At 56.2% G+C, this 20,633-nt stretch overlaps 2 protein-coding genes across 2 annotated transcripts; both read right to left on the bottom strand.

Annotated features, from left to right (window-relative positions):
• Positions 1–5,289: 5,289 nt before the first annotated feature.
• Positions 5,290–16,442, bottom strand: NT5C1A (5'-nucleotidase, cytosolic IA). Its single transcript, XM_083879457.1, has 6 exons — positions 16,332–16,442; positions 10,344–10,511; positions 9,398–9,527; positions 9,025–9,147; positions 8,420–8,604; positions 5,290–8,189 (listed from the first exon to the last, which is right to left on the bottom strand). Exons 1-6 carry the CDS (start codon positions 16,425–16,427, stop codon positions 7,821–7,823), a joined length of 1,071 nt encoding a protein of 356 aa, XP_083735583.1. The 5' UTR covers positions 16,428–16,442; the 3' UTR covers positions 5,290–7,820.
• A 2,736-nt stretch (positions 16,443–19,178) lies between these two features.
• On the bottom strand, positions 19,179–20,347 carry HPCAL4 (hippocalcin like 4; the record flags this gene model as incomplete). The annotated part of the gene is made up of 3 exons (XM_083879322.1): positions 19,179–19,614; positions 19,857–20,072; positions 20,186–20,347. 3 exons carry the CDS (start codon positions 20,345–20,347, stop codon positions 19,417–19,419), a joined length of 576 nt encoding a protein of 191 aa, XP_083735448.1. The 3' UTR covers positions 19,179–19,416.
• Between the last annotated feature and the right edge of the window lie 286 nt (positions 20,348–20,633).

Raw genomic sequence — 20,633 nt, 5'->3', positions numbered from 1 at the left:
TCTGTTCCCTGGGAGCAGAGCCTGACCCCCACCTGGCTGCCCCCTCCTGTCAGGGAGTTGTGCAGAGCCAGGAGGACCCCCCTGACCCCACTTTTCCCCAGGCTGAGCCCCTTTCCCAGCTCCTCCTCGTCTGACTTCTGCTCCATGGAAGCTGCTTTGATCAGGAAATCTCCTCCCGAAAAACAAACTCAGAAGAGAGCAGCGGCAGCCAGAGGTGCTTCGAACCCGCCGTGCCCATGGCATCAGGCAGCTTTTCCTGCCTTTCTCCGCGCCCACCGCGGCAGGGGTTCGGCTCCTGCCAGCAGCCAGCAGCTGCTGCTGAATGCTCACTTTCTCTAATTGAATAGCAGGAAGTTCAATCTCGTTCCTTTGCCTTTCAGGCTGTCAGCTGGAACAATCGCCCACCTGTGGCACCACCCCGGGGATATAAATAAGGAACAAAAACCCACAATCGCTGCCCGAGGAATGGCCGGCATTCCCAGCAGATCTGCCGATAGCGGGTACCACGATGCGTGCCCGCACACGGGATGGTGTCTGTGCCCCGGCCGGACACACGGACAGCCCCGGGAGCATCTTCCCTGCGCTGGAAATGAGCGCCCAGCGCGCAGGATGGGATGCACGGAGCTCATGGCACACGGGCAGGAGCGGCCAGCGAGCGTGTGTGGAGCTCTGCAAGGACGCGGGTGACAACTGCCATGCCCAGGTCGCTGCCAGGCGCTCTGCCGGGGGGACCGGTGCTCCCATCCGACGCTGGGATTATCCAGCAGCTGCCCCGTGTCCCCAGGACAGAGTCCGGCGTGCGCTGGTGGCTCCCTCGCTGCTTTTTTCCCCCGTTTCTCCGAGCGCTGCCAGAGCGGCTGCGAAGCCAAGAGGCGGCGGGAGCTCCTTCCTGGAGCTGCGCCTCCCTCGCCGCCACCCAAGGCGCTTCCCCGCCACCTCCGGCACTCGCATCATCAGTTCACAGCCGGGCCCCTGCTCCCGCCGGGGTGTTCCCGAGGCCGCGGCCGGCACAGCTGGGCTGGATCTGACAGCTCTGCGCAGCTGGAAGGAGCCCAGCTGAGGGCGAGGATGGCGGGAGGTGCGGCACGGACCCTCCGGGAGCGAGGAGAGGCGGCTGGGAGGGCAGTGGGAGCCCCCAGCACACGCACTCACAGGCCAATGCCGTTGCCACAAGAGGAAATTATTAATTTGCTGGGAATAAAGTCGGCAGTGAGTCAAAAACCATCCTTCTCTCGATGTGCTGGAGGAAAGGCTCCCAGACTCTCCAGGAGCCCTCCCTGGCAGCAGCCTTGTTGCCTTTGCAGGGAGGGACAGGCCTGGCACACGGGCACCACGTCCCCACGGTGATGGAACAGGACCCATCCCATTCCAGGATGGAACACGGATTCGCCCAGACATGGGAGCTTTGCTCCCAGCATGGGACTTGTGGCACCCTGACCCGGAGGTGCTCTCAAACCCCTGGTACCACAGCAGGGGATGTGTCCCCCTCCCTGACACCCTTTGTCACCCCCTGTGGTGACACTCACTGTGCTTCCTTGTTTGTTTTCCCACTGCTGCCCTCCCTCCAGCTCCCAGAGTGGAGCCGGGGTATTCAGGGCTCGGCAGCCTGAATGAAGCCAGATCCCTGGACACATTCCTGTGGTTGTTGCTTTTTTTTTTTTTTTTTTTTTTTTTTTTTTCTCCCCTCTTTCTTCCCCCCCTCCTCTTCTCCCTCGCTTGGCACAAGCTAAAGGATTCAAAAGGAAGCCAGGCTTGGCAGACGCGGGGGGAGGAGGGAGTGGGGAGATGAAAGAAGGCCTCTCTCCAGCTTTCTCTTCCAGTTCCCACACTCAGCCGGCGCGGAGAGCTCCTAATGATTCCCAGCCGCACCTGGAGGAGGCCGGCGAGGAAGCAGGGCCTGTTTGTGCAGCCAGCAGGACAAGCCCCCAGTCACTCCACCCCTGCCATAAGGGGTGGCCCCACAGCCCCCTCAGCCAGGTCACCCTGGGTGACAAAGTGCCTGAGATGGCATTTAAGGACGTGTCCCACGCTGGAACTGGCGCTGAGGAAAATCTTCACGTGCAGCTTGGTAGGATTCAAGGAGCTGCCCCTCCCCGTGGAGGTCAAACCCTGCAGGGGGGTGGGTTGGGGGACACTCTGAGGGGCTCAGGTGGCCCCCGGGGCTGTGCTGAGGCAGAGGTGCCTGTTCACGCACCCCAAACATGCACCTGAAGGGAAGGAGCACCAGGTGGCACCGTGGAAGGAGGTGATGCCACTTAGGGCACGTTGGCCCTTGAAGGACACCAAGAAGGGGGACATCGGCCACCAGGTCACCTCTGGCGGCACCGCGCAGCCCTCCACGCCCTCTCGTGGTACTTGCTCTGCACCACAACTGTCCCTGTCCCCATCCTGTCCCCACTAGAAATGTTCCCCCATTCCCTGGGGCAAGCGCATCCCCATCAGGAATTCCAGCATGGACAACAGTGTCCACCCGTGCTCCAATTCCCACCAAAAGTCAGCGCAGGTCGAGGAAGACAAGCTTCCTTCACAGTGCAATGGGAGCAGATTTTCCCTCATTTATCCTCCCTGGCATCCACAGACTGGTTCTCCAGACAACAAGTGCCAGGGCTTCACCACCCTCAGAGGGAAGGATTTCTTCCCAATATCCAATCTAAACCTACCTTTCCTCAGTCTAACCCCATTCTCCCTCATCCCGTCACTCCATGCTCTTGTCCAAAGTCCCTCTCCAGCTCTCTTGTAGCTCCAAAAGACCCTGAGACACACCCCCCCCCCCCCAGCTCTGCTCTCCTCCCGGGGGGGATTATGGCACAGCCCCATCGGGCACAGCACTGCCAGCAAAGCTTTGAAGTGCAGCCCCGGTAACGGAGCCTTCGCTGCAGGAATGGGAGAACACCAGGACAGGGAGATCTCTGCCTCCGTCGCTCACTGCTTTGGGCAGAAGTGGGAAAAGGAGGCAGTTTTTTACAAAAGGGGAATCTCCAGGCAGGGAACAGGGTGGGTTTGCTCTGTGGCTCCAAAGTCTTTTCCCTCTCATGTGTTGCTGCAGCCCGGGAGCCAAAGGGTTATTCCCACCAGCGTAAGTGGAAGTTCATCCCCACAGAGCCATCCCTTAAGGACCAACACCAAGGGCCAGCCACAATTCCCAGTCACGGCTGCACAATTCGCAGTTCTGGCGAGGTGGAAGGTGGGTCGAGGTGGAAGGTAGGTGAACATACTCCACTGACTCTTGCTGGAGAGGGGCCAGGCCCTCAACCCAAACCTTCTGGAGCATCTCCTGAGGCGCTGGCCCAGCACGGAGCTGCCTCTTGGCAGCGGGAGGCTCCGGCTGCCTCCGCCAGGCAGTGGCTCCACACACGCCCCGTTGAGTCACGGCTTCGTTGGTGGCCTCAGCAGCGCAGGGTGGCCCTGGGTGAGCTCAGGGGGGACCATTTTAGGCACTGGTGACAGAGGTGTCAGCAGCCACAGCTAAAAATAGCGGTGTCGAAGGGACGAGATGGTCGGGGCTGCTCAAATCCTGGCACGGCCCCGCCAGTGCTGATAGCAAGTGGCCTTTGCTTGTTCTGCTGCCGCCAGGTCCCCTTATCTGTCCTTCCAGCCCTGGGTGTTTCTGTCACCCTGTCACCACGTCCCCTGCCATGACATTTTATCCCCCTGGGATGGCTGCAGGTTCCTGTTCAGGATGTAAAACTAAACGTGCTGCAGAGGAGTTCCCACCTGGGCCACAGAGCAGACCTGGATTTGCAGGATCTGCAGGGGCTTCACTGCACTTTAGAGCACTCCTGGGTTTCTGCTTTCCCTCCCTAAGGAGCTGGAATCATCCTCCATTCCCTCTGGATCATTCGTCAGTTTTATATTCACCATCCCAGGAAGTGTCCAAGGGCAGGTTGGATGTGGCTTGGAGCACCCTGGGATAGTGGGAGGTGTCCCTGTCCATGGCAGGGGTGGCACTGGATGAGCTTTAAGGTCCCTTCTGACCCAAACCAGTCTGGGATTCTGTGGTTCTCACAGCAATGGGGAAATCAAGGCAAGGATGTGTCACAACTTCCCTGGTGCACCCAAAGGACCAGGAGAGCAGGGTCCACACTCTGCCTGACCTCCCTTCCATGCTCATCAGGGGTGTCCCACTCTCTCAAGACACCCCACAAGTTCTTGGGGTTAAATCCTGGATTCCTCATGAAAAGCAGCTCCTGCTATTCAGGGCCATGATTACCTCGGGAACATCTGTGCTGACAATTGCTGAGTGGCAGCATAATTCCCACCAGATCTGCCTCCGCCTCCTCCTCCTCCACTTTATTTCAAAGCACGCTCCCTGCAAAGCCCTGCCATGCCTGATGAAGGGGAAAAAAAAGCTTGGAAAAGAGGCAGAAGAATCAAAACCTCAGGCTTGCAGCAAAGCCGAGCCAGGCATCCCAAATCCACCTGCACAAACCTCCCCCTGTCCCTGCCTGATCTCAGTGACAACGCTCACAATCAAGGATTTGTTGTTTGGGGTTGTTCTTGCAGCTTTTGGCTTTGCTGTGGACATCCCGACCTCCCACGACTGGATGGACACACCTGGATTTTCCCTGGTGTATCACAGGCTGGAATCTGGGCTGGAATTTGATTTTTTTTTTCCCTCCCCTCTAAGCATCTGGTGGAAGAACACAGCAGAGTCAGGGATGGGCTGAGGGGGAAAGCATTCCAGCAAAGCAGGAGCTGCTCTGCTGAGGGCCATCCATCCCTTAAATGAAGACCCATAGCAGGGGATGCTGCCCTGGGGCCTACGGACATTCCTTGGCTATATTTGGTGATGGATGGAGAATTTGTTGCTTCCCCTCAGTCCATCTGTTCCCCTCATTGGCAGGGAGGAGCCGGCGCCAGAGCTGCAGTGTCGCTGCTCGGATGGAGCCGGTACTTCAGCAGCCATAAATCTCCTCTGCTGAGCTTGTGCTGCCTCCCACCTGTTGGCTGGGAGAAGATCAAGTTGACAAAAGTCTCCTGCCGAGCTGTATTTTTATCCAGGGCTTCATCACGAGCCCAGGTGCCCCACAAAAGCTGCTCACGAAGCAGAGTGAGGTGGTTGTGTCACAGCACATCCCACCCCTGGAATCCCACCTCTCCCACAGGTCTCCAGTCCCAGAGTGGGAGCTTTAATCACATTTTCTGAATTCCCTTAAACCCCAAACCCCCTTTTTTCTTCTTGTCACCCCCCCACCCCATCACCATAAAACCTGGGAGGTCCCAAGCAGGGAGCTCAGACCCTGCACCAGGCAGCCAAAAATTCATTGTGAGAACAGAGGGAGCCGGAGCTGGGACCAGCACGGTTTATTTACGGAAAAACACCTCGAGGGATCCCATTAACATGGCAAAAAAACCCAAAAAAACCAAAAAAACAAAAAAACCAAAACAAAACAACAACCCACTGGAGGACAACGAAATCCACAGCAACAACACACAGCAGGAAAAATCCAGTTGTCAGCCAGGACAGCAGGACAGGCAAAACCCTGCGGGAGAAGTGCCCATCCCAGGGGATGATCCCAGGGACACTCCCCAGCCCGAGGGGACACGAGGGAAGTACAACACAAGCAGCAAGTCCTTGTCTTCAAGTTGTAGTAATGAAGGAGGGAAGGAAACAAAAAAAAAAAAAAAAAAAAAAAAAAAAAAAAAAAAAAAAAACCCAGAGGAAGCCACGTGGATAAAAGCAAAAGGGGCAGCCATTGTGGGAATGGAAAATCCTCCTTGCTCAGGAAGGATTTGGGGAGGTCTGGCTCACCTGGGGCCCATTTCCTGAGCCTCACATCTCCCAGGGAGCCCCTAAGCTGCCCTGGCAGCAGGAGGATCCAAAGCAGGGTCACTAAAACCCTGTCCCCAGCTTGCACCCAGCTCCCTGTGCACTTCAGGGCCTGGAGAGGCAGCAGGAACCTGCTAAAATCCAGGGTTCTGCCCCAAAACCACAACCCATCACTTCCCTGGGCATCCATCTCCTCCTGCCAACACAAGCATCACCTCTGGATCATGCCAAGGATTCATCTCCATGTCCCCAATCCCACTGGCACCCTGCCCTGTCCCCCAGGGCTGGCTGACAATTCCATTTCTCCTGCAACATCCTCTCCCCTGCACAAGCCGGGCTTGGCTGGGCTTCCATGATCTTCAGGAAACACCTTGGAAATGTTTACTGGCTGTGCTCCCTCTCCCAGCTGCCAAAAAAGGTCTCCCAAGATCCAGTTCAGATCCCAAAATCTTGGGTTCACATTAAAAAAGACAAGACCTTCCTATAAACCTGAGTGCTGGCGGATGTGACACTCAGAAATTCATTTCTCTCAAGATTTTGCATTTGTTTGTTTGGATTTTAGACCTTCCTCCGAGGTGTTTGTCAGCCAGATGTGACAGTTAACAGTCTGCCAAAGAATTTTTTTTGGGGGGAGGGAAAAAGTGCAATTTGCTTTTTGCTGCTAAAGCAGGATTTAGTGCAATGAGAAAAATCTCCCGAGCCACTGAAGGCATCTCCAGCTTGGTTATTTACATATTCCTTCAAAAGGGTGATAACTCCAGCTCCAGCCTCACTGATTGAGCTGAGACTTCCCTGGAAAGAGCCAGACACACAACTTGGAAAATTTCAGCCCATGGAATCTGTAGAAAACTGTCTGATAATATTGAACATCCTTCCTGCTCAGCCGTGGGGTGTCGTGCAAAAAGAAAAAAAAATAGAGGAAAAGAAAAACCCACAAGGAAGAAATAATCTTTAAATTTTCCTCCCGAGAGTCTCCTTTGGGATGGGGCTTTGAGCAGAAATGTCAGTGTGATTTTCACACCAGTTTCTCTCCCATTGATTTCCCATCCTGTTTTTTTAATCAGAGATTTGGTTCTCTCACAGCATCGCTAACAGAAGTGTCTATTTTAGGAAACACCAGAGGTTTTAAGAAGCTGAGGAGAAAAAGATTATCAACTCATATGGGCTCAGCCTAGAAAGGGAGGAAAAAAAATCCTTTAATTGAAATCCCCAGGCTGAAATTCTCTGCAGATTTACCTAAATGGACTTCAAATGACGTCCCTACTATATCAGGGCCTGCTTTTAACTTAATTCAAGCCCTGGGCATGCATCTGCAGCCTTTGGACAAGCTGGGCTTTGGATGCTCACTGAGATTATTAGTTTTAAGTGCTAAATCATGCAAGTGTGAAACCCAAATGTAAAAACCTGGGCCAACAATACACAGCCCAAAGCTCCAAGCAGGAAATGTGATTCTTTTTTTTTAAATATGTTAAGTATTTGTTTCTATTTTTCCAAATTTAAGCTGGTAAAATCTTGGTGAAAGGACAGACATTGAGTATTTTCTGGTTGGGGAGCAGCAACTGGGGCTGTGAAGGAACAATATCACAGTTTAATTCCAGTTAAAAGGAACAAAATTTTGTTTCAAAGCTGCTTGGAAGGTTTTTTGGGTGCTCCCAACTTTCCAGTTCAACAGTTCAGCCTAAACAATTGCTTGGGAAAGCCAGAAGGCTTTGGGAGTCACTGGAGGTTTTAAATAAATAAGTTAAACCTGCCTGGCACAAAGATTCCACACAAGGCAGAGCCATCCTCGAGGGATTTTGCCTGAAGCGAGTGCAGAGCTTACGGACCAGCTGGGGAAACATCTCCTGGCACACAGGAGCCTCCAGCCCCATGAACAACAGGGACAACACCACAACACCCCGACCAACAGAGCCACCAAGGAAACTTCCCCTCCTCTCCCCCTGCCTGGGGGAATGAACTCCCATTCCCAGAACAAACATCTCCTGCAGGGAGCGTGGCCCACGGGATGAGGTCCGTGCCTGTGGGGTGGGGGGCTGTGGGATCAACCCCATTATTTGCTGTTGGGGTTCTGCTGCTTGTCCTGCGCCGGCCTCTTGTGCTTCTGGGCCACTCCGTAAGGGACGTGGGCAGCCACGGCGCCCATCTCCTGCGCTCCCTCCACGTGGAACATCTGGTCATCGAAGAAGATGTGGGGCCTAATCTTCCTGAGCAGAGGCCCCTTGGGAGCCCCGGCCAGGAACAGAGCCTCGTCCGTCTCCAGGCCCCAACTGCGCAGAGTCTTTAGGGCCCGGGCCCCTGAGCTGGCCGCACTCCGTGCCGTCACCAGGTACGTGCGGATGGGACATTCCAGCCTCAGCCCCTTGGAGTAGAACTTCTTCTGCAGCTTGCCCAGAGCCTCCAGGAAGCCCTTCAGGGGGCCCTGGTGGGGCAAGAAGAAACCTGTCACCCTTCCAATCGACACCTTGCTGTCACCATCCCTTCACCTTGTGAGCCACCCTCCCAAAAATGACCCCAATGCCATCCCCTGAGGCAGCAGCTGCTGCCCTACTCCACCTCGCCCCCCACTCTGGCTTGATCCCAGAGTTAGGAGCCTCCCATGAGGGGCTGTGTCTCTCCCAGAGCCTTTTCCTGCCTTCAGCCCAGCTCTACCTGTGCCAGGGGCTTGTTCTCATGGGCCTTTTCATGCTCAAAGAACATGTCCAGCCCGTGAGCCTTCACGATCTGCTCCGACTCGTCCGAGAAGAGCACGGCGTCCCCGTCGAATGCCACCCGCAGCTGCTTCTCTGACACTTCCAGGTCCCTGCTGGGGCTGAAGATGGTGGCTGCAGCGATCCCTAAGGATGAGGCAAGAGGTGGCAGTTATCCAAGGATCTGTCCTCGTGGAGCAGAGCAAAAACACGACAGGGCTGGGAGCGAAACACTGCGAGGGAAACACGCCCGGGAGCACCTGCAGCTCGGCCCTGAGAGCTCCCACGGCAAAAACAAACCCCCAGATGACAAATCAGCCTTTGCATACAAGAATTAAGGAGGGAAGAAACACCGCCTTTGCCTCGGGAGAGCTGTGGAGCTGGAGGAAAGGCTCATTTCTATGGAAACTGGAAGCTCTCTGGAGCATCAGATGATGTGGGGCAAGGCAACACTTAAATAAATGTCAGCTTTGGGATGTGGATATTGGAGTTTTCCTTCCTAGGATCAACCCCCTGAGGGCTCCAGGCTCCCCCCACTGCCCCCCCTGAGCTGGACCCCAGACTCACCCTCTTCAATGGCCCCACTCACTTTCTCGGCGTCGGAGGAGAGGTAGAGGTTGGTGTGATAGGCCTTGAGGTAACAGATGGGGCTGTTCCCTCCCGTCATGCAGAACCTCTCGATGAACAGATCTGAGGGCAAGAGGGACCCTGAGGTGAGCCTGGCTGCCCCCGAAACCCAGCCTTGGTGCTAGAAGGAGTGGGGTTAATTTTGGTTCTGCGGGGCCAGCAGCCAGAGCCCCTCCCCACCAGCCAGTTCCTGCCCAACACCCAGAAAATCTGAGAGAAGCTGGGAAAAACGGGAGAAAACATCTCCTTTTCTTGGTGCCAGGCAATGACAGCACCCAAAAGCCACCAAAGGACAGCTTTGTCTCCATCTCACCGTAGTGGTTGATGCTGTTGATCAAGCGAACTCCAACCTGGGCGTGGTTGTTGGTCATGAGGACGATGTCGAAGAGCTCCTCGCTGTCGGGGTAGAGCTCACGGAGCTGAGCATTCACTGCCTCCAGAGCCTGCAGTACCCCGGGGAGAGGGGGTGGGTGTCAGCCAGGCCTCCCCAGGCGTGGTCCTGACCCCCTTTCCACCCAGCAAAACACTCCTGGTCACCAAATCCACAAATTTGGCCTACCCCAGGTGTGGTCCTCACCCCTTCCCATCAACAAAACACTCCTCATCCCCAAAATCCTCACCTCAACTTCACCCCAAGCCATGCTGACATGAGCTGGGAAAAAATAGATTCATTTTGGGGAGAAAAAATAATCCACCTAGCTACTCTTCTGATTGCAAACACAAAAGGTTTGGAGTTATTAAATGAGGATAAATTAGCTCTAAGTTACAGATAAGTGTTTTTCAAGCAATCAGAAACAAGTCTGGCCCCACAGAGCTGATTAATTTATTCATTGGGAATGGGCTCCAGCACCCAAAACTGCACTAACTGGTACAGGAGTTAGAAAATATTTTTCAAGTTTGAAATGCCTCATTTCAACACATCAGGATTAGAAATTGGCTGACTTGAGAGCAAGGCTAAACTCAGCCAATTTACAAGAATAAATAAATAAATTGTAATAATAATAGTAATTAAAAAAAAAAAAAAAAAAGACTATTCCCTAAAGGGAAACTTTAAATGTGATCCAAGGAGATGATTTGTTCAATTCTTGGGCTCAAGATGGAAAATCCAGCCCTGGAAGCAGCACATCACTTGCTGGGAGGCTCATCTGCCCTCTGTTTGCTCCATCCCTCCTGCCCCGCTGCTCGTGTCCATCCTGGTCCCACACAATCTCTGTCCTCGCCCCAAAATTTTTGGGGACCAGGCCGCTGTGCCCACTCACCTTGACAAAGGGGAAGGCGGCCCCGGGGAGGAAGGGCTCATTCTCGTGGTCCAGCTGATATTTCACGTAGGCCTCCACGCCCTGCTCCGTGTAGATCTTCTGCTCCTCCTCCATGCGGAACAGCGCCCGCGAGGACACGGCGATGGTGATGGCATTCTCGGGCTTGGGCTGTGTGGGGAGAGGGGAAAATCAGGGAGGCAGCCCCTGCTCCCAGCCTGGGCTGGCATCTGTTCACCTGTCACCCTGATTTTCAGCCTTCTGATTGTTTTGCATTCTCATATTGTAGTTCTCATGCATTGAAACATAAACAAAGTAGATTGTTTTTGCATTTCTCTCTGTACTGGACTGCTGGTTTGACCACTGGGGTAACAGGGGTGTTCCTCTCATCCCCCAATCCTTGACCAAATCCCAAGAATTATATAACTTGGGATTCCCAAAATAAAATGCTTCTTTTTCTCCCTCTCACGCGGATGGGTGAGTGTCTGTCTTTCGTGTTCTACTTGTGACGTTCACCCCCAGCATGAAAGGCCACGAGGTGGGTGACACCTCTGGAACGATCTGGAGAACAATGGAGCAAGCTGCATCCCAGTGCTTCAACAGATGAAGCCCTGATGCTGCATCCCCGCACATTTGGGACACCTCAGATCCCTTTGCCAAGCCCTCCTGCTGCAAACAGGCTCCCAGAAGCCGTGCAGACCCCAGGGGGAAGCGCTGGAGCCCATGCAGAAGGAATTTGTGTGGCTTTTCTCACCACCCCCCCAGCCAGGAAAGAGCTGCGCTCTGCAGCTGAGCCAGATCCGCATCCCGTGATGCCGTCCAGATGTGACAAACAGCCCGTGCCAGCTCAGCTCCCACAAACACTTGATACAGTTATTGTGGGTGGGAACATGACAAACAGGTGGTGCAAGCAACGATTTATGAGTCATTGTTATTAATGTTGGAGGGCTCGATCCAAAACCCAAATCCCAAACCTCCTCAAGCTGAAGCTGACAAGGTGCCTCCAGAGGGACTTGGCAGGGACAGAGGGGACAGAGGGAAAGTCAAGCTCATCTTGACCCCCAGCCGTCCTCCCTCTCTCCCCTTGCATGGCAGGGAGGGTGTTAATCCCCATCACTCACTCACAAGCACAAAAATAACTTAATTACCAATGGCCAATGAGAAATCTTGGCTGCCAGGACAGCAAATCCTACAGAGGGACAGTGGCACAGGGAGTCCTGTCCCCTACAGAGGAGTCCAGCAAGCAGAACAGGGCTTGAGGGGGTCTCTGAGAAAGCCTGGCTGTCAGCACTTCAGGAACACCTCACCCCTTGCTCCTCTGTGACTTCCAGGATCCTCTATTATGCCATGTTATCCATGAGTAATCCTCTGGCAATGCCATTTGCCCAGGGTGGAGGCTGCCTCCTCCAGCTGCTCCGCACACCCAGGTGCTCCAAAGTTCAAGCTCCCACCCTGCCCAAGGCTGAACTCTTCAGGAGCAGCAGCCTGGCAAGGCCGAGGAGGTGCCCCATCCACACCGGGATTCGCTCCCCGCAGGGCTGGGCTCGCTCTGCTCCCAGCCCCACCCAGAGATGAGTCAGTGGGGAGCCTCCAGGCCATTCCCAGCGCCGGCCCCGCAGCAGGTCCGTCCCAGGCACCTCTCCAAAGGTTGCGTCCGTCCCCAAAATCCCCTAAATCCCCAGCAAAGCGATTAAACAGCAGGCGATTAGGACAAGACCCAGATTAGCTCGGGCTGAGAAGATCACTGCGGCCACAGGGATCCCTTTCCCACAGCATTTTCAGGGGAATCAGACCCCATGTGGAAGTGGCTCTTTTAGGAAAGCAAGGGAACAACCCCCAGGACAGGCAGGACCTGATCCACGACACCAGCACTGCTCCAAGTGAACCACAGCCAGGTCCCCAAGGAGTGTCAGCTACTAACTGGTCACGGGCCAAGCCTTGGCACTTCAGCTCATTAATTAATAACTCTGGTGTCATGGGCCATTTATTAGCTGAAAATATTAATAACTCTGAAAGGTCTTTGGACATCCGGCCATTAGCTGGAGTCCTGCTGCTCCATCCTGCTCCCGAGTCCCTGCAGTGCTGGGTACAAGGAAACCTTCCAGGTGTTTGCTCCCTGATCCTGGACCAGGGTCAGCCCTGCAGGGAGGTTCCCAGGAGAGAAAACAGGTCAGCAGAACAGATGTAACAGCACTGAGGCATGTTCAAGAGGGTGAGAAGGATGTTCAGGGCCACAAGCCAAGCCCAGAGGGAATTTCCATCTCCCTCTTCCCCTGGCACACACCTTGAGGACCTTGCACAACAGCCCCGGCTGCTCAAGGTCTCTTCCCCGCCTCTGAAAGGCACCAACCCCTCCGGGAGGTTCATTTAAGAGGCAATAAACACAGCAATAAAAATAACCCTCAGCTCCAGGCCTGACTGTGCCCCAGCGTGGGCTGCTGGAGCCCCAGGTGCCTGCGGGCAGGGAGCCTCTGGGAATGGGACCTGCCGGATCCTGCTGAGGAAAATTTGCACCTTTTGGAGCACTCGGGGGGTGGGGGGGGCGGGGGGCAGGAAAGTCTCACCCGGGTGCTGAGGCAGCTCCCAGCTCCGGCTGGGCTGGAAGGGCCCTGCTGTTCTCTGGGAAATGCTGACATTTGGAAAACGAGGCGATTCTGCACTGCAAGGAGGGATCTGCATTTTGACATTTCTTTCAAGTGGAGGTTTCATTTGGAAGCGTTCCCTCCTCAAGGTTGTTTGGATGCCTCTCGGTCCCCATTAGTGCTGCAGATGGTCATTACAACATTCAAAAAATGAGCTTTAAAAAGCCTCAGCACCTCAAATCCTTTAAAAAGGAACCACAGCACCTCAAATCCTCTGTCTGAGTGCTGCAAACAACCCACCCAACCCCACTTTTCCCCAGAAATTGTCATGTTTCAAGGCAAACACTCTCCTTTTGTAACAGGAAATGTGTGCATGGGAGGGGTCCCACTGCCAGTCCTGGCTGGGAAGAGTTTGGTCCCTCAGCCCCCATCCCACCACAGCCTCCTGCACTGGAGCCCTGGAGGGTTTAGGCTGAATCACAAACTCTGTTTTGCCCTCAGAGCAGCATCCAAGGTCAGCCAAGGTCAGTGAAAGCTCATCCAACACAAGTCCAGGCTCTGCTCAGCCGAATCCGACTGAATTTGCTGCCTGGGGATTCATGGTGAGCTCCTCTCCCTTCCCATGGGAAGGTCAGATCCAGCCTTCTCCTGAACCTCGAGTAGGAGATTAATGATGGGTTTAAGAGGAGTATGAACAGGGTGGGGGAAGGTCCCACCCCAATCCTGGGCCCTTCCCTAGGGTCAGCCAAACAGGAGGGACAACTAGGGACATGTCCTGATGGCCCAGCCCTCTGAAGAGGAACATCAGTCCTTGGCACAACTCCAGGAGGTCCACAAGGTCCAAACCCCACTTCAGGAGTGTAAAAAGACCTTTCCAGCAGGGTCCAGCTCCACTGAGTGCAAACCCCATCCCAGACCCCAAACCTCCCAGTTTTGGGGTAAAGGTGTATTTTTAGGAGTGACTGCAAACAGCCCAATTTTCTCCCTGCGGATCCAACAGCTGGCAGCCTTTAAACCGCTGCTCTAATCAGATGTAAATCCTAAGCAGCTCCCCAAGGATTAGAGGCAGATATTTGGAAATCCCACAGGCTCCCGGGATGTGCAGTGGGACAACCCAACCACAGAGCCACCGGTGCCACTAAACTTCACTTCCACCCCTGGAGGCCACCACTGGCTGCAGCCACAGTGGGGACCTCACTCTGCACCCCTTGATCCTTTTGAACTGCCTGGGGCTGGACTCAACTCCATCCTAAAACCCTGTGGGAATTCTGGCAGCCCCAGGCACTTTTCTGGATGCTGCAGAAGACCAAATTCTTGTGATTAATTCAATATTCAGGGGTGGATTTTGGTTACAGAAAGGGAAGGATTTGCAGGAAGGGTCAAGCATTGTCCCCACTCCAGCTACAGCATCCCAAAAATCCGGCACAAGGAATGGGTGGGGCAGGGTGCCCAGAGGAAGGGAGCCAGCAGAAAACCAGCTCCTGGTGTCACCAGAGAGGCTGGGGGACATTTCCAGCATTGCTGAAGGGTGACAGGTCTCATCGCTGACCTTCCTGGCAGGAGCTGGAGCAGCCATGGGAAGAGCTCTGACCACTGCAAAGCAGGAATGCCCCATTAACCCATTCCCCAGACAAAAACCCATTCCCAAAACCCCCTTTTCTCCTGTCACCTCACAGCTCTCTTCTGCTCCTGCTGGGCCAGGACAGACAGACCCAGCACCCCTAAGGGCGCAGACAGACGACACCAAACCCCATTTCCTCCGGGAGCACCACGAGCCCCCTGCTCGGGATCAGATTAAAGTTCAGGGTGGTTTGGAGTTTTCCAGGAACATTATTTATATTGCAGAAAAGCGCCTTGCAGCCATCCATCATGGGCTGGCAGCTGCCTGGCTGTGTGAGGGCAGCTGAGCTGGCTGCCTGCAGGCACAGGGCCCCCAGCCTGCCCCAAAAGAGGGGCACAGCCCCTGGCATCATCCCCAGCCACACAGAGAGTGGTGGCACAGCCCCTGGTGTCACCCCCAGCCCCACAGAGAGTGGTGGCACAGCCCCTGGTGTCACCCCCAGCCCCACAGGGAGTGGTGGCACAGCCCCTGGTGTCACCCCCAGCCCCACAGAGAGTGGTGGCACAGCCCCTGGTGTCACCCCCAGCCCCACAGGGAGTGGTGGCACAGCCCCTGGTGTCATCCCCAGCCTCACAGGGAGTGGTGGCACAGCCCAGCTCCAGGGACATGAGCACCTGGATCTCGGTTTGCAAAGCACACGGCTGCCCCCGTGCCTCAGTTTCCCCAGTTGTACAGCGGGGGTGGGTCACTGGTCAGCGAGCCGGCTGCGAGGAGAGGAAGAGGAGGAGCCCGGGCTGACATCCATGAGCAAAGCATGGCATGAAAGACAAGTAGCTGCATCCTGCCACCGAGCCAGGCTGTCCCTCTCCTCTGGGAAGGGCACAGGCAGCAGCAACGTGAGCTGGCAGCAGGTCCAGGCCCAGGGGTGGCAGCAGGGAAAGCACAAGGGCTGCCCCAAGTGAGGGCTTGGACGTGTCCCCTCGTGGAGAAGTGACACACAGAGCTTTGCCAGCTGTCACCCGGTCCCTCATCTCACCGTGGGCAGCACCTCCGCCAGATCTCGGGTTTTGGGGGTCCCACAGCCCCAAGGGTGGCAGTGGCTGTGTCTAGGGGGGCTCAGAGGCTGCAGGGGCAGGGCCAGCCCCGCTCTCCCGCTGCTATTCCGGGATACTTCCACTTCCAGGCGCTCCCCGTGTTTAAAGGCGGCAGGCTCAGCCCTCGTTAGATAACGCACAGGCTTTCCCGGTAATCTCCCGGAGCGGGCGAGCCTGGCAGGGACAGCTACACCCCTGTGACAGCCCGCAGCCATCCGGCTCCCGGGCTGCCCCGGCTCTGTCAATGCCACCTCTCCTGTCCCTGCCAGGGCCTGGCAGCTCATGGGGCACCGGGCCACTCTGAAAGGACACCTCAGCCCAGCAAGGAGCCAGGAGCACCACAGGGACCCCCAGGAACCCAGAGAGACCCCAGACAACCAAGGGTAACCCAGGGATGCCATGAAGCAGTGAGTGAGAACCAGGGCATGCTCAAGGACCTGGATGGAGGCAAAGGGGGTCAAAGAAACACCAAAGACACCACGGAGGGACCCCACAGAGCCTGGAGGAGACAGGGAACATGGAGAGACTCCGGGAGGACCCCAAAACACGTGGAGGAAATGGGGCACCGAGAGGGACCGCAGAGAGCCTGGTGGAGATGGGGCACCCACAGACACCCGGGGGAGGTTCCATAGGGGAATCCAGAGAGGATGAGGCACCCAGGAGAACGTGCAGGAGATGACAGAGCCTGCAGAGCCCCGGGGCACCCGCAGGAGATGGGGCGGGGAACGCTGCGCGGCACCTCGGGGGCTCTCACCGATTTGGGCTTCTTCTTGGGAGCGAGGTTGTCGTAGAAAGCCTTGGCTTCATCCCAGGGTCGCCCCGGAGCTCCGGCGGGGCCCGGTGGCTCCATAGCGCGGCGGCTCCGGGGCACCGGCCGCTCCGCTCCGTGCGCGGCCGCGGCTCCGCGCGTCCCGGGAGCTCCCGGAGCCGGGGCCGGCCCGGCGGAACGAGCTTTATAAGGCATCCCATGAAGCTCCGGGGTTTCAGTCCACCGGGACACGGATTAACCTCTTCGAGACCGAGCGCTCCTCGCCGCCGCCGCGCTCCCCCCCGGCGATACCGGGGAGCTGCGGGGAATTGAGGAGGGAGCTCTGCTGGGGCAGAGCCAGCGCCGGGGGCAGCGAGCGCCCGGGAGAGAGGGGAGGGGGCTGGGGACAAAGGTGGCATCAGCAGAGCCCCGGGAGGACGCGGAGCAGGAGCGATGGGGCACCGCTGGGGGACACCAGCTCCTGCTCGTCCCAAGCCGAGGCTCTCTGGGGTTTGGCCATCCTTGAGAGCGCAGGGAAGGACACGAGGGTGGCCAAAGCTGGGAACTGGAGAGGATGGAGCAGCCAGGGTGGTGGGACCCTGCTCCGTGCCGGGGTGACCTGTGCCGAGTGTTAATTAAGGCTCTCCACTCCCAGGAGTGCTGGTGGGAGAAGCCACAGAGCTGCACATCCAGCTCGGGCTAAAAATTCCACCACGACCAGCAGACACCCCACCTCCCCCCTTCCCGAAGTCCTTTGGAGAGCAGGGGGTGCATCCCAGAGAGCAAAACCCAAGAGCCGGGAAGGGGCAAGGAATGGAGGATCTCACCTGGAACAGGGCAGCTCCTGAGGGGAGGTCACGGAACAGGGTTTTACCCATATCCCTGTGCTCCAGCTAAAGAAAAACTCTCCCAGACAACAGCCTTGGGGACCCCCATATCCCTGAGACCAATCCAACACCCCCCCAGCTTGCACCGAGCAGAGCCAGGGGAAGCTGTGTGCTCGTGAGAGGAGCTGGCTCCAGGAATCCCAAACCCTTTGGGGAATCAACATCATTTCAGCCTCACAGACTTCCTTTCCCCAGGGCCTTGGCAGTTCCCTGCTGGGAAACACCTGAGCTTCCTTTGGGGTGGCCCCCAGGGAAGCAGGAGCTCGGAGGGGCCCCGGGATCACCAGACTATTCTTGGCAGTTCTCTCTCCAGCTTTTGAGTCGCTGCCCTTTCAGGCAGCAGCCCTGGCACCTCCCCAGCTCCCACAGGGTGGGACAACCTGCCCTGTTCCCTCTTCCCCAGGCCCTGCTGAGCTGCAAACCCACACGCAGACTCCTGGAAAGCACAGTGGCCAAAGCTGAGGTGCAGAGCTCTCCCATCAGCAGCACTCCTAAAAATACACTCCCTGCTGTGGTTTTGGCACCCTCCCATCCCCGTGCTCCCCGTGCTGGCAGCTGCAGGACACACCAAAGGCTGGGGAATTGCAGGATCCAGGTGGGATGGGGTGAGCTGGGCGCCAGCACTGCTGCCCAGGAGCCAGCCCTGCCCGACTGATTGCAGAGAAGGATTAAAATTTTGTGAGAGCTCCTTAGCAACAGTCACTGTCTGTGCAGGCTGCTGAGGGAGAAGAAAGGCCGGAGGAAAATCTGTGCAGGGAAGATGGGGGTGGAGAAAAGGACAAAGATGCACCAAGAGCAGGTTCCAGCTGTTGACAGATGGAGCCCAGGACAAAGCCACCAGCCCTGAGGGAAGGGCATAGCCAGGGGCCAGCTCCTGGTTTACAAATGAAACCCATTTCCAGGGAGGTTTGGGGTCTGGGGCTCCTCACCCCAAAAGTGGCATTCTCTTCCCCAGAGTTGCCTGCATGACTGAAGGGTTTAATTTCCACCCACCTTCAAGGCTCCCCAGCCTGAGCCCCACTCTGCTGTCCCGAAGGGTTTCTCCACCTCTTGGCGTGTCACAGGCTCAGGTGAGACCTCTAAAATATTCTCAGAAGCACAGTGTTGTCACCTCACTCTCCCCAGTCAGCTGCCCCCCCCGCCCCAATAAACCATCCAGAGGGGGACACCACACACAGGGGACAGTTTATTTTTTCCATTAAAAAAATAGGTAAGGACTTCACCATCTCCTAACAGACACCACAGCCATCAACACCACAACATGCAGACTAAACACTAACCTGGGACAGGAGGGATAGATGCAGCAGGCTGAGAGAGAGGAGAGGAAAGAGACAGATTTGTTTCTTGTGGCCTCAGAGCTTTGCCAGGAGGCTCAGCAGGTACAGGAACCATCCACACACCTCCCCACAGCCCCCATCCAGCACCCAGCTGTCTCCACAGCAGTGCCACACACCCAGGAACAGCACCAGGACCTGCCTTCCACACCCACATTCCTGACCCTTCAGTTTGGGACAGAAGGGGTCACCTCAATATCCAGGAAGGTCAGAAATGCCACAGAGCACCAAGGGCAGTTGTGGATGTCACCCACCTGATGGGATGGAAGGTGGCTTCTGGGATGGGACACTGGACACATCCAGGGCTGGCTTTGGACACTTCTGTTCTCTGCTAAAGTGTCCAGACCAACCCTGGCTGTTTCCAGCAGGAAAAGAAGAGGTGGAAGAGCTAAAACTGGTGCAAGACCCTGCCCTGGCCTCTCCAGGCAGCTTTCCAGGGAATTTCCAGTGAAGGAGGGACCAGTAGCAGGACCTGTGACTTTTCAGCCTCCCTGGAGACATCACAAGCCAGGAAGTGGGGGGAAAACAGCAGAAAGGGGGCAGAATTGGTCTCATTTAGGATCAGGGAATGGGCCAGGTGGGGGAAAGCAAGGAGAAAGGAACAGGGATGTGGGAACAGTTGGTTATCCAGGACACAGCAGTGGCTGCAGGGTGTCCAGCTCCAGGGTGGGAGAGGCTGACAACACTCAGGGCAGGCTCTGCCCTGGGAAGGTGTGGAATGTGGGCTGCCCAGGGTGCAGCCGGAGCAGGGGCAGCAGGAGGGATGGAATGCGGCTCATGCCTGGGGCCAAACGGGGGAAAAGTGGGGATGGAAACCATCACAGGGGGCAGAGTTTGGCTGCAGCCAGTCCAGCCCTGAGTCCCAGGGCTCTATTTTTGCATGTCACACTGCAGGAGCAGGACGATGGAGGGGTCGCTCTTGGCGGCCTCCTTGAACTCCTCCAGGGAGATCTGGTCATCCTTGTCCTTGTCCATCTTTGTGAAGATCTTGTCCACTCGCTGCTGGGGCGTCAGCCCGTCCTGGTTCATCCTCATCATGATCACAGTCCCCACCATCTTGTAAATGGCCTGGAGAAGGATGAGAGTGGGAATGAGAGGGATTGTTGGAAGGACACAAGATCCCAGGACAAGGCAGGGGACAGGGACAGGATTGCTGCTTTGCTGGCACCCATTTCTATCAGATCCACATTAAGCACCTCTCAGACAAGGCTCTGGGTAGGAAAACTCATTCTTTGGTGCTAAGAGAGACCCAATATCTATGAAAAGCCTGGGAAAAGCAAACAAATTCTGCCAGTTTGAATCACCAGTACCTCAATGATCTCCAGCATCTCCAGGCGTGTGATCTTCCCATCCCCGTCCAGGTCGTACATCTCGAAGGCCCAGTTGAGTTTCTGCTCAAAGGTGCCCCTGGAGGTGACAGACAGGGCACAGATGAACTCCCTGAAGTCGATGGTGCCATCCCCATTCTTGTCAAAGGTGCGGAAAGCATGCTGGGCAAACTTGGAGGCATCTCCATATGGGAAAAACTGCAGGAAGGAGAGAAGAGGAATTGACATGAGGATGGGGAACTTGGTGTGGAGGCTGCACCTGAGGTGCTCCAGCACTCCAGGCAGCCCTCAGACCCCCAGCTGGAGCCCACCTTGATGTAGAGCTGCTGGAACTCCTCCAGGTTGAGGATGCCAGTGGGGCAGTCCTTGAGGAAGCCCTTGTACCACTGCTTCAGCTCCTGCTCACTGAACTCTGTGCTCCTCACCAGGTCATCCAGCATCTCCGGGGCCAGCTTGCTGCTGTGCTTGCCCATGGCTGCCCCTGGAAAGGAAAATCCACTCCAGGCTGAAGAGGGATGGTTCTCCTCCCAGGCCCTCCTCCACCCTGGCAGCTGGCTGATCCCACATCCCTCTTTTCCTTGCTGGAGCTGATACACCTGGCTGATGGGTGTCCGTTCAGGACAGCAGCTGGAAGTGTGGCTGTGGCCTTTGCTGCTGGAGATGTCCAGCCCACCAGGGCAGCTAGCAGCATCATCCCATCCCCTGGGCTCATTTTGGGCTGCAGGAAAACACTCAAAAAGCAACCAAAAATTCAGAATT

This window comes from Zosterops lateralis (assembly GCF_965231275.1).
Source record: "Zosterops lateralis genome assembly, chromosome: 28".
Lineage (NCBI taxonomy): Eukaryota > Metazoa > Chordata > Aves > Passeriformes > Zosteropidae > Zosterops > Zosterops lateralis.
This window is presented reverse-complemented; position numbering and strand designations above follow the sequence as displayed.

Excerpts from the sequence above, each read along its gene's own strand:
- NT5C1A (XM_083879457.1), bottom strand. The coding sequence starts at position 16,427 with ATGGAGCCACCGGGCCCCGCCGGAGCTCCGGGGCGACCCTGGGATGAA. Across the intron at positions 10,512-16,331 it reads CCAAGAAGAAGCCCAAATCG|CCCAAGCCCGAGAATGCCAT; the intron begins GTGAGAGCCCCC and ends CTCCCCACACAG. Across the intron at positions 9,528-10,343 it reads CCGCCTTCCCCTTTGTCAAG|GCTCTGGAGGCAGTGAATGC; the intron begins GTGAGTGGGCAC and ends GGGGTACTGCAG.